This window comes from Diorhabda sublineata, chromosome 1 (genome assembly GCF_026230105.1).
Source record: "Diorhabda sublineata isolate icDioSubl1.1 chromosome 1, icDioSubl1.1, whole genome shotgun sequence".
Taxonomy (NCBI): Eukaryota; Metazoa; Arthropoda; class Insecta; order Coleoptera; family Chrysomelidae; genus Diorhabda; species Diorhabda sublineata.
Window position 1 is genome coordinate 1741896 of NC_079474.1, and position 13672 is coordinate 1755567.

Here is a 13672-nt window from a genome sequence, read left to right on the forward strand (position 1 = left end):
TCAGTCAACGTTGGGAGGTGAATGTTGGCCCAAACGCTGGATTCATCGTGTAATTGCAGCTTTACTTCCGATGTGCAGCTGTACGTTGGAACGCGAACGTTGGATACATCGTGTAGTACCGTCTTTAGCATTACGTGACGTTTCAAGAAGCGAATTCATAGAAAAAAGATTTTTGTATGACCAAAAACTATTGGATTCTTAAAGCGATTATTTTTAGAGTTGTTTACATACTCGAAACATTTTTTTTTGTGGTTTTTTGGTGATGATGAATCCTTGTTTGGTACCCAACGTTTTCTTCTTGTTCAAAAATAGATTTCGAGGTTTTTCCACACCTGAAGAACCTGTTGGTGCGTCCAAATCACAAATTTTGGAGAAGTGATCGATCTTTTTGAATATTTTATTTTTCTATCTAGTGGGATTAATTTCACCGGTATGTTATAAAAAAAATATTCGAGGAAGTGGCTAAATCGGTTGATAATTTCACCAACTTCCTTACGAAAGATAATAATTTGGTATTGAAGATACCGCGGTTAGTTGAATTAGTGCCAGGGAGTACAACAACGGAACGAATATGTTTAATAATCGAAAAAATCGAAATAGGAAAGATGCGTCTTATAAAAACTTCATTTGTGCCCTTTTAGCGTTTTTGGCAATGTTAATTTTGATATCTCTACTGTTATACGCGTTTAAGAAACCAAATACTACAAAAATAACGGTAAGTTATTATTTTTTTTCGAAACTAGAGGCATACCATCGAAAAAGTGGAAAAATTCGATTTTTTTACGTTTATTTCGTCTTGTAGTCTTTCTTTTTATACTTTTTAGCGTTAACTATGTTGTCATTTCATTCCAGGACGAACCTAAATCCGATTATAATAAAGGGTGAGTTCCTACTAATCCTATTTACTAAAACTAACATTTGCTTTATTTATTATTTCTAATTTTCAAAAAATATTTAACAAAACGACCGTTTTGTCTTCTATAAGTCATTATCAAACTACCGAGACGGTTCCTGAAGTACCTGGTCTAGCCTAGAGATGGCGGTAGTTGCTTGATAAATTACAGCATGTTTTAAAATTGAAGACGCCAGGTTTTTTAGTTTATTCGTTTGGCAGCCATCAATAGTGAACGTTTTCAGTGGATTTGTAAGACGATACTTTCATTTGAAAGGCTTTAGTCCAACCAATATAAAAGCTGAACAGTTTAGACGAGACTGTACGATCTAGCAGACATATTAGACTTAATAACTAGAAATTTGGACATGGAGAAAGCTGTGCGCAAGATGGTTGCTCACAATTGAACAAAATCATCGTCGTGAAGTGTTTGGTAATGAAAAAAACCTGAATTTTCGGGCTGTTTCATCAAAATTGGTCTATTACTTCGCACCGGAAACTAAAGAGCAATCGAAACAATGGACCGAAGAGGGAGGACCGGGTTCAAAGAAGACAAATAACGTTCCGACTGCAAGCAAGTCGGTTTTTCGGTATAATTTTCATTAAATATCTTGAAAAATGAAAAAAAAAAACCATCAACGGTAAGTCTTATTGCAACTTTCGAGAGAAGAAATCAAGTAAAAACGGCCGCAAGTGAAAATTAATGAATTAAAGTTTGAATAGCTACCTTATTCGCCAGATTTAGCCCCCTTGGATTATTTTTAGTTCCTAGTTAATTGCAATTTCGAGTATCGAGCGAGTCGAGTCGATTTTTTTGCTTTTTATTATTTATTTAATACTTTAACGTTCAATTTTAGCAAAAATAATAAACCTGCAACACCTGAAACCACCTCTCAACATTCAATTACAACAATCAGGAATAGTTTTGATACAGAAACAAATCTTACTGCTAGCAGTACACTTCAACCATCGACATCAACTGTTGATTCAAACACAACATCTGTTCTAAACTTATTTGCATCTACAACAAGGAATATTTCAACCCAAACAACTGCTACAAACACTACATCTACTGAAACAAGCTTGCCAATACCTACAACAAGCAGTACCCGTGTGGTTACCACAGAAAAAACAAGACCAAGTGCAGTAATTACTACTGAATCCGATAATTTAGCACCTACAAGTAGTACCACCGTGGTACCAACAGAAGAAGCCACACCAAGGACAATAATTACTAATGAATCTGATAATTTGGCACCTACAAACAGTACCCATGTGGTTACAACAGAAAAAACAAGACCAAGTGCAGTAATTACTACTGAATCCGATAATTTAGCACCTACAAGTAGTACCACCGTGGTACCAACAGAAGAAGCCACACCAAGGACAATAATTACTAATGAATCTGATAATTTGGCACCTACAAACAGTACCCATGTGGTTACAACAGAAAAAACAAGACCAAGTGCAGTAATTACTACTGAACCTGGTAATTTAGCACCTACAAGTAGTACCCCTGAGACTGTTGGTACTCATAAAATCTTATTTGCTGATTCTTCCACATCTTCATTCGATATAGGGGAATATGTTTCTACTGATACCACACCTGCACCGTTTGAAGGTAACTTTATTAATGAAATTCGAATTTTTGAATGATGGGAGTTGAAATTATTTTTTAGAAAAAATTTGTGAAGAAGCTATTTGTAAGAGGGTGTCTTCGACGATGTTGTCGATGATGAATCATGAGAATATTAATAAATGCGGTGATTATTTCAATAAGATTTGTCTTAATCCCGAAGAAAGCAGCGAGGATCGTTTTTTGGGGCAAATGTTTAAAAATTTGATTCATTTAATCGATAGAAATCATTCTGATGGAATTGGATTTTTTGGTGATTTTTATCACGCCTGCAACAATCACGCGCATTCTATTAACAGGATAAATAGAATCAAAAATCGTGAGTATTCTCATAGAACGAGAATTTTTTTTAACAATTTCGAAGTAGTTCGAATGTCCCACACAATTTTTAAAATATTTGAATAAAACGTTGATGCTAATTGTAAAAAAATTATTTTTATATAATAAATTGATCCCTATACATCATTTAACAAACTTTGCAGCTGTTTAGTTACTCATATTTATACAGGGCTATTCAGGAAAGACAGTAAGTGAAGAACATACTTTCTATAATGTTATTTCTACTTTATGGATCACCCTGTACTATAAAACAAATAGAAATAGGTCGTATCGATGTTTTTACATGTACAACAGTCATTGTTGTATGAAATTTTTGTGTTTTTGTGAAAACATTCATGAGTAGTTCAAATGTCCCACATAGTTTTTTAAATAATTGAAGAAAAAGTGGTTGTTAATTCGAAAAAAATCATTTAGATATAAAAAATTTATCCCTATACATCCTTTAACAAGTCTAGCAGCTGTTTAGTTACTAATATTTATACAGGCCTATTCAGTAAAAGCAGTAAGTCGAAAAAATACTTTCTATAACGTTATTAATTACTTTATGATCACCCTGTACTATGAAACAAATTATATCGATGTTTTTATTATATACAACGTACTTTTTCGCATGAAGTATTTGTATTTAAAAATTAAAACAATTAAAATATTAATTATATTAACTATTTTGTATACACCATATATAAAGGATGACAACCATATTTTCTTCTTCTCTTTCTTGGTATGAGACCTACAATGTAGTAGGTTGTTGAAGATCTAATTTGAGTGGTTATACAATTATCAATAGTAATATGGATTTACTGGACTATGAAACAAAACAATATACTATATTTTAGTTATTTCATATTGTTTTAATTTTAAAAATAGTGCAATAAACACATCCACTCATATCGACGACGCCAGTTCTTCAAAAATTGAGGTTAAAACAAACTACTTACCAGTCAAAAGAGATTATAGTTCATACAATCCAATTTTTAGTAATATATCACTAATAAACTTGATTTGTTACACATTTATTGAGTTTATAGCAGCACAATCACTTTTTAAATAACCATAATTATCTATAAACTAAACTAAATCAACGATCTAGTGACAAATGCGAGATTTCTAGATAGTATAAGAAAATGGCGCGAGTATCTTTACACAGCGTTGTCACGTAGAGCAGAATCATTTTAAACACATGTAATATCAACAATAAGAAAATAATTAATAATCAACTTTCATATTTAAATAATAACACATATATTTTAATTATTAATTATTATTTTATTTCTTGTAAATATATTTTTTTTATGTTTTACACCAATTCTTAGTAGATATTTCTAAAGCATTATCAGAAATAAAGCACAATTTGACAATACCGCACGATGGGTATCTCGTTGTTGTTTTAACATTTTAAGCTCATTTATACGTAACTGATATACAGGGTGTATCTATTTTCAGTTAAACAAATTCCTGGACGAGACTTTTCCGATATAGTTATAGAATCTATTTTGACACAATCCATGCCTTTCTTTGACGTTGGATTGAATATTAGAAACGACATATTCATACTTGAGGTAAAAAAATTTCGCAAATTTATTTTTCTGTTATTAATTATTAAATTTTGATGACGTCACATGTTTATTTACTTCAGATGACATTGCCTGGATTGAGCTATCTAAAAACTAATATTAAGGGTTGGTCTCTACGAGAACAGATCAAAGAAAGTTGCTTTGTTGAAATCGCTGGTAGCGTTGTGGACAACATCGTGAGATTAAATCAAATATCCAGCTACGTCGATAAATGCATTCAAACAGAAATTGAAAATTATATAATTCAATTTTCGCAAGAAATAGAGGACATTAGTAAAATTGACGACATGGATTTCTTGAAAAATATTGTACCCAAGGTAATTTTTTATTATTTTTATCATGTTTACTAAATGAAAATCTCTTGAAATAAATATTTATAATTTTTTTTTATTTGCAGGAAGAAACAAAAATGAATTTTTTCGAAATTTTAAATATAATTCAGGTGAGGGATGTAAAAAATAACTTCATGTTTTTTTTTCGAGAATATCTTCCAGTCCTTAGTTTTTTTGGCATAATATCATTAGGCTTCGTTAGAAATTTGTTTTTCCAGTTTAATCTAGTTCGAGGTAACGCAATCTGATTCAGGATATCGCAGTTGAATTAGGGGTAACGCAATCTGATTCAGGATATCGCAGTTGAATTAAGGGTAACGCAATCTGATTCAGGATATCGCAATTGATTTAAGGGTAACGCAATCTGATTCAGGATATCGCAATTGATTTAAGGGTAACGCAATCTGATTCAGGATATCGCAGTTGAATTAAGGGTAACGCAATCTGATTCAGGATATCGCAGTTGAATTAAGGGTAACGCAATCTGATTCAGGATATCGCAGTTGAATTAAGGGTAACGCAATCTGATTCAGGATATCGCAATTGATTTAAGGGTAACGCAATCTGATTCAGGATATCGCAATTGATTTAAGGGTAACGCAATCTGATTCAGGATATCGCAATTGATTTAAGGATAACGCAATCTGATTCAGGATATCGCAGTTGAATTAAGGGTAACGCAATCTGATTCAGGATATCGCAGTTGAATTAAGGGTAACGCAATCTGATTCAGGATATCGCAATTAATTTAAAGGTAACGCAATCTGATTCAGGATATCGCAATTGATTTAAGGGTAACGCAATCTGATTCAGGATATCGCAGTTGAATTAAGGGTAACGCAATCTGATTCAGGATATCGCAGTTGAATTAAGGGTAACGCAATCTGATTCAGGATATCGCAGTTGAATTAAGGGTAACGCAATCTGATTCAGGATATCGCAATTGATTTAAGGATAACGCAATCTGATTCAGGATATCGCAGTTGAATTAAGGGTAACGCAATCTGATTCAGGATATCGCAGTTGAATTAAGGGTAACGCAATCTGATTCAGGATATCGCAATTAATTTAAAGGTAACGCAATCTGATTCAGGATATCGCAATTGATTTAAGGGTAACGCAATCTGATTCAGCGTAATGTAACCGGATTCAAGGTAACGCAGCCTGAGGAGATTAAATAAAAGCCACTACTGGAGGATTGAAAATATACTTTTATTCTTTCCATTGTTAAAAGCATGCACCTAACCTAGTATCATAATGGAATACGTCTCAAAACATCTAAAAAGTGTGAAATTATTCTTTAAGATTATTGGTTGGTATCAGTTAGGGATGAAAAGCGGCGTTGCCATATATCCTACCGTATTTCAGGTAACGCAATGTGTAACCGGCGCCGTTCTAATATTTAGTAAAATTGTTCGAGGTAACGCGATCTGATTCAGGGTATCGCAGTCAAGTTGAGGGTAACGCGGTTTAATTCAGAGTAACATAATCGAATTCAAGGTAATGCGATATAGTTCAAGGTAACGCAGTCGAGTTAAGGGTACCGCGATTTTATGCAGAGTAACGTAATCATAGTCAGGGTAACGCAAATCAATTAATGATAATGCAATATAAGTGAAGGTAACGAAATTTGTTGGGATATGAAATAAGAGCCAGTGATAGGGGAGCGAAAATATAATTTTATTTTTTTTATGCTAAAATAATGTTATTATTATACTGAAATACGTCACATAATTATAGATGAAAACCGTGAAAATATTGTTTAGAGTAAGTCAGGGATAGAAGCGGCGTTGCCAGAATACTGGTATATCATATTAGATGTTTCGTAATTCCAAAATAATAGAATTTAAGGTAACGCAATATAAAATCATAGTTACATAATCGAAATAAAGGTAACGCAAATTTAATATAGTTATGTCTAGTTCATTTCATAAGACGTCGTACAGCGAGACGTCACATTAAAGCAACGTTGCCAAACTTTGAAAAAACATGTAAATAAATTATGGGGATTTTCGATAGCTGTTAAATTGAGTTATTTGATTTCAGGAAAATTTAGCGTTATATCGTAACGTCCCTAATTCATACGGAAAATCAAAGTCAATTACATTGCATGATTTAAATAAAAAATATGACTTGGATATTGATTGGGTTGAATTATTTGAAAAATTATTAGGAAAACATAAAGTGACAGGAGATACTAATATATTATTCTCGGATTATTTGAATGAAGTTTTCACACAATTGAGCGATAAAAAATAGTATGTAAAATTTTGTTTTTAGTGGAATATTGAATTATAAACGTATTTTCGTTTTAGTAACGTCACGGAAATGTTAAATTTGTGGTATAACGTGGAATATTATAAAAATTTCGTCATAGAAAGACATATTGGCAACAGAGGGCTGTACTGTATGAAACTGACGTCTCAACTTATGCCAGAAATATCGTCGTACTTGATAACAAACATAACCAACAAAAACACTGAAAAAAATTCTGCTTCAATCGAAAATACAGCTAAAAAAATGATGGACGAAATAAAAACATCTTTTCAAATCGCTAATTTGGGAGGAAATAGTATAAAATTGATCCAAGAAAAATTAGACAATTTTAACATAAAAGGTCCTGAATTGTTTATTGTAGAAGGTAACGTATTTAATATTTCATATTAAATTGTTCGAATATTAACAATGAAAAGTACATTTGACAACGTCCATAATATAAAATTATAATCAACCAAGCAGTGTTGCCGTAAGAATTTTCATTTAATTCCATCTATAATTATTTATAATGGTAGTTACTTCAATTATTAGACACAAAATTAAATTACATAACTTGAGCCGACCCTGTGCGTCAGCCATTACATTCAATACTTGACACGTGGTCGATATTGGCCAATAAGCACCAGTGCTGCTAACCGTGAGAAGTTACAACTACCGGATAAGTACAGTGTTGCCGGAATTAAAAAATTTCCTTCAATATGAAGAATTTCTACGACTTATATGAATGTTAATTATTTTTTACATATTAATTTTATTTTGTAAACAATCTGTTATATGGTTCGATAATATATATATAAAATATTATTGAGAGTTGTCGAAAAAGTTTGGCAAAACTGCTTGGAGGAATTATATAATTACGTTTACCAGGGGAATTCAATAAATATTTCTATTGTAGATAGTAAATTTCCACCAAAAATTAACGAAACATACGAAAACCAGCTCATAGAAATGATACTTCGATTATTTTATCTCAGTGATTTCTGAAATACGTATATATTTTTCATTCATATTTGCAACATCTTTCAACCCTCGTATTTTTAGAACCATAACTCTTAGCAACATCCTGATTTTTTTCATAATACAGAGATCCTTTAAGAATATCCTTTCAAAATTTCAGCTCGATATTTCGATTATTTTAGCCTTAGTGATTTTTTAAATGAGTATATATTTTTCATTCATGTTTGCAATAACTTTAAACCCTCGTATTTTTGGAATCATAACTCTCAGTAACATCCTGATTTTTTACAACATACAGAGATCCTTTAAGAACATTCTTACAGAATTTCAGCTCGATATTATGATTATTTTAGCCTCAGCGATTTCTTAAATACGTATATATTTTTCATTCATATTTGCAACATCTTTGAACCCTCGTATTTTTGGGACCATAACTTTTAGCAACATCCTGATTTTTTTTATAATACAGAGATTCTTTAAGAATATCTTTCCAAAATTTCAGCTCGATATTTCTTTTATTTTAGCCTCAGCGATTTCTTAAATAAGTATATATTTTTCATTCATATATGCAGCATCTTTGAACCCTCGTATTTTTGGGACTATAACTTTTCTATAATTATTTATAATGCTAGTTACTTCAATTATTAGATACAAAATTAAATTACATAACTTGAGCCGACCCTGTGCGTCAGCCATTACATTCAATATTTGACACGTGGTCGATATTGGCCAATAAGATCAGTGCTGCTAACCGCGAGAAGTTCCAACTACCGGATAAGTACAGTGTTGCCGGAATTAAAAAATTTCCTTCAATATGAAGAATTTCTACGACTTATATGAATATGAATGTTAATTATTTGTTACATATTAATTTTATTTTGTAAACAATCTGTTATATCGTTCGATAATATATATATATATATATATATATATATATATATATATATATATATATATATAAAATATTATTGAGAGTTGTCGAAAAAGTTTGGCAAAACTGCTTGGAGGAATTATATAATTACGTTTACAGGGGGAATTCAATAAATATTTCTATTGTAGATAGTAAATTTCCACCAAAAATTAACGAAACATACGAAAACCAGCTCATAGAAATGATACGAACATATAAACGAACAATTTATGATAAAGCAATGAATAATGTTACAAGCAAAATCTTGTGAGTATAAAAAAATGTATTAGTAGTACTTTTATATCATACTGGGTGTACAAAAATGAAAAAAAAAAACAATTATCAATGATGTATCTATAATTTCACGTTTTCTTTTGAAAAATCCTACTAGTAAAAGTCAATACGATGTAAATCGGGTACTAAAATTAACCGAAACGTTATCTTTTAAAGCATACTTACTTTATCGCTATTTTCGAAGTACCCTCGTAACTTGTTATATCATTATAACAATAATAATTAAATTTCAATTAAAATTTGTACCATTTCGACTCCTCCTCGTATACTTTCCCTCTTTAAACTTCCACTCGTACTTGACAAACCGAAGGCGCCATCTTGTTAACCAAACATTTATGGATTATTCGATTTATTATAATAAGTACACCCTGTAGATACGTTATTCTTTTATTTTGATATTTTTTTTGCAGATTAAAATTTTTCGTGAGTCCTTTCGATACGTATCCTAGAACTTTTCCCCCATTCAAAGACATAGGTGACATAACCTCAAAACGTTTCATTTATATTAGTTTCACCGACTACTTTGATTTTAGTTTACCAGCCGGGATACGTTTTCGATATAACGAAAGATTTACCGAATTACGTCATTTTGGCCAAAAAAGGATTACCATTAGCACAGGAAATATTTAAGCAAATCATTTATAACGATCATCCGAATCAATTAAATAACGAAGAAATTATAATTTACAAATATTTAAACAAATCTTCGAATACGGAGAATTTATTAGGGTCGCGGTACACAGTGGAAAAAATCGAATGTGAAGTTGAGGTGAGATTGAATTCCATCACGCACACTACGATCTAATATATATAATCAGACAAACAGTGTTGCCAAACTTAATAATATTTTAGGGAGCGTCAGAGATAAATCTGAATTACGAATCTTTAGTATGTGATAATAGGGCATTCGAATTGGTATCTGAACTTTTCCAGAACGAGCCGAATGACGAAGAATTACCGTTCGTTAATAATATACCGGTCGAAGAAAATTTTCTTACGCTTGCTCTTCAAGGTAATCGTATGCAATGGAAAATATATTTGGCCGTTAAAATGTTTTTAATTTTTAGATTTTTGTAAGCCGAACGATTTGGCTGATTTCATAGCTGATTATTACAACAAGAAACTACCGGCTCCGATCAAAATTAAAAATATGATTACAAATTCGAATTTATTTATTGATACGTTTAATTGTTGAAAGGAAAATAAATTTTTTAATATTTGCAACATCTTTGGACCCTCGTATTTTTGGTCCCATAACTTTTAGTAACATCCTGATTTTTTTTATAATACAGAGATCCTTTAAGAACATCCTTTCAGAATTTCAGCTCGATTTTTCGATTATTTTAGCCTCAGTGATTTTTTAAATAAGTATATATTTTACATTCATATTTGCGATAACTTTGGACCCTCGTATTTTTGGAAATATAACTCTTAGCAACATCCTGATTTTTTTTATAATACAGAGATCCTTTAAGAACATCCTTTCAGAATTTCAGCTCGATATTTCGATTATTTTAGCCTCAGTGATTTTTTAAATACGTATATATTTTTCATTCAAATTTGCAGCATATTTGGACCCTCGTATTTTTGGAACCATACCTCTTAGCAACATCCTGATTTTTTTTATAATACAGAGATCCTTTAAGAACATTCTTACAGAATTTCAGCTCGATATTTCGATTATTTCAGCCCCAGCGATTTCTTAAATACGTATATATTTTTCATTCATATTTGCAACATCTTTGAACCCTCGTATTTTTGGGACCATAACTTTTAGCAACATCCTGATTTTTTTTATAATACAGAGATCCTTTAAGAACATCCTTCCAAAATTTCAGTTCGATATTTCGATTATTTTAGCCTCAGCGATTTCTTAAATAAGTATATATTTTTCATTCATATTTGCAACATCTTTGAACCCTCGTATTTTTGGGACCATAACTTTTAGCAACATCCTGATTTTTTTCATCATATAAACATCCTTTAAGACCATTCTTACAGAATTTCAGCTCGATATTTTGATTATTTTAGCCTCAGTGATTTTTTAAATAAGTATATATTTTTCATTCATGTTTGCAACATCTTTGAACCCTCGTATTTTTGGAATCATAACACTAAGCAACATCCTGATTTTTTTCATCATATAAACATCCTTCAAGAACATCCTTTAAAAATTTCAGCTCGATATTTCGATTATTTCAGCCCCAGTGATTTTTTAAATACGTATATTTTTTTCATTCATATTTGCAACATCTTTGAACCCTCGTATTTTTGGGACCATAACTCCTAGCAACATCCTGATTTTTCTCATCATATAAACATCCTTTAAGAACATTCTTACAGAATTTCAGCTCGATATTTTGATTATTTTAGCCTCAGTGATTTTTTAAATAAGTATATATTTTTCATTCATGTTTGCAACATCTTTGAACCCTCGTATTTTTGGAATCATAACACTAAGCAACATCCTGATTTTTTTCATCATATAAACATCCGTCAAGAACATCCTTTAAAAATTTCAGCTCGATATTTCGATTATTTCAGCCCCAGCGATTTCTTAAATACGTATATATTTTTCATTCATATTTGCAACATCTTTGAACCCTCGTATTTTTGGGACCATAACTTTTAGCAACATCCTGATTTTTTTTATAATACAGAGATCCTTTAAGAACATCCTTCCAAAATTTCAGTTCGATATTTCGATTATTTTAGCCTCAGCGATTTCTTAAATAAGTATATATTTTTCATTCATATTTGCAACATCTTTGAACCCTCGTATTTTTGGGACCATAACTTTTAGCAACATCCTGATTTTTTTTATAATACAGAGATCCTTTAAGAACATCCTTCCAAAATTTCAGTTCGATATTTCGATTATTTTAGCCTCAGCGATTTCTTAAATACGTATATATTTTTCATTCATATTTGCAACATCTTTGAACCCTCGTATTTTTGGGACCATAACTTTTAGCAACATCCTGATTTTTTTTATAATACAGAGATCCTTTAAGAATATCCTTTAAAAATTTCAGCTCGATATTTCGATTATTTTAGCCTCAGTGATTTTTTAAATAAATATATATTTTACATTCATATTTGCAACATCTTTGAACCCTCGTATTTTTGGAATTATAACACTAAGCAACATCCTGATTTTTTTCATCATATAAACATCCTTCAAGAACATCCTTTAAAAATTTCAGCTCGATATTTCGATTATTTCAGCCCCAGTGATTTTTTAAATACGTATATATTTTTCATTCATGTTTGCAATAACTTTAAACCCTCGTATTTTTGGAATCATAACTCTTAGCAACATCCTGATTTTTTTTATAATACAGAGATCCTTTAAGAACATCCTTCCAAAATTTCAGCTCGATATTTCGATTATTTTAGCCTCAGCGATTTCTTAAATAAGTATATATTTTTCATTCATATTTGCAACATCTTTGTACCCTCGTATTTTTGGGACCATAACTTTTAGCAACATCCTGATTTTTTTTATAATACAGAGATCCTTTAAGAACATCTTTCCAAAATTTCAGTTCGATATTTCGATTATTTTAGCCTCAGCGATTTCTTAAATACGTATATATTTTTCATTCATATTTGCAACATCTTTGAACCCTCGTATTTTTGGGACCATAACTTTTAGCAACATCCTGATTTTTTTTATAATACAGAGATCCTTTAAGAACAGCCTTCCAAAATTTCAGCTCGATATTTCGATTATTTTAGCCTCAGTGATTTTTTAAATAAATATATATTTTACATTCATATTTGCAACATCTTTGAACCCTCGTATTTTTGGAATTATAACACTAAGCAACATCCTGATTTTTTTCATCATATAAACATCCTTCAAGAACATCCTTTAAAAATTTCAGCTCGATATTTCAATTATTTTAGCCTCAGTGATTTTTTAAATAAATATATATTTTACATTCATATTTGCAACATCTTTGAACCCTCGTATTTTTGGAATTATAACACTAAGCAACATCCTGATTTTTTTCATCATATAAACATCCTTCAAGAACATCCTTTAAAAATTTCAGCACGATATTTCGATTATTTCAGCCCCAGTGATTTTTTAAATACGTATATATTTTTCATTCATGTTTGCAATAACTTTAAACCCTCGTATTTTTGGAATCATAACTCTTAGCAACATCCTGATTTTTTTTATAATACAGAGATCCTTTAAGAATATCCTTCCAAAATTTCAGCTCGATATTTCGATTATTTTAGCCTCAGCGATTTCTTAAATAAGTATATATTTTTCATTCATATTTGCAACATCTTTGAACCCTCGTATTTTTGGAATTATAACACTAAGCAACATCCTGATTTTTTTCATCATATAAACATCCTTCAAGAACATCCTTTAAAAATTTCAGCTCGATATTTCGATTATTTTAGCCTCAGCGATTTCTTAACTAAGCATATATATTTCAT

General features: G+C 30.8%; 2 protein-coding genes across 3 annotated transcripts in view; one reads left to right on the forward strand and one right to left on the reverse strand.

The window, feature by feature from the left end:
• The window catches only part of LOC130441515 (UDP-glucosyltransferase 2-like), a 30585-nt gene that overhangs the window by 8186 nt on the left and 8727 nt on the right, over nt 1–13672 (reverse strand). Inside the window, exon 1 of one of the 2 annotated variants that reach the window (XM_056775251.1) lies at nt 3806–4277. The exons of the other annotated variant lie outside the window; for it this stretch is intronic. The gene's annotated coding sequence lies outside the window, so the exon portion shown is untranslated. Of the gene's footprint in view, nt 1–3805; nt 4278–13672 lie in introns of those variants that run through there. 2 annotated transcript variants of the gene reach the window in all.
• On the forward strand, nt 443–10439 carry LOC130441497 (uncharacterized). The gene is made up of 14 exons (XM_056775214.1): nt 443–715; nt 853–881; nt 1750–2513; nt 2572–2847; nt 4311–4426; nt 4504–4758; nt 4839–4883; nt 6820–7031; nt 7089–7414; nt 9067–9184; nt 9622–9686; nt 9745–9980; nt 10064–10223; nt 10279–10439. The coding sequence occupies exons 1-14, from the start codon at nt 572–574 to the stop codon at nt 10404–10406; spliced, it is 2874 nt and encodes a 957-aa protein (XP_056631192.1). The 5' UTR covers nt 443–571; the 3' UTR covers nt 10407–10439.

Bases quoted from the DNA above. Each gene is read 5' to 3' on its own strand.
- LOC130441497 (XM_056775214.1), top strand. From the start codon at position 572: ATGTTTAATAATCGAAAAAATCGAAATAGGAAAGATGCGTCTTATAAA. The intron at 4,759-4,838 runs GTAATTTTTTAT...TTTTATTTGCAG, and splicing joins TGAAAAATATTGTACCCAAG to GAAGAAACAAAAATGAATTT. The intron at 4,884-6,819 runs GTGAGGGATGTA...ATTTGATTTCAG, and splicing joins AAATTTTAAATATAATTCAG to GAAAATTTAGCGTTATATCG.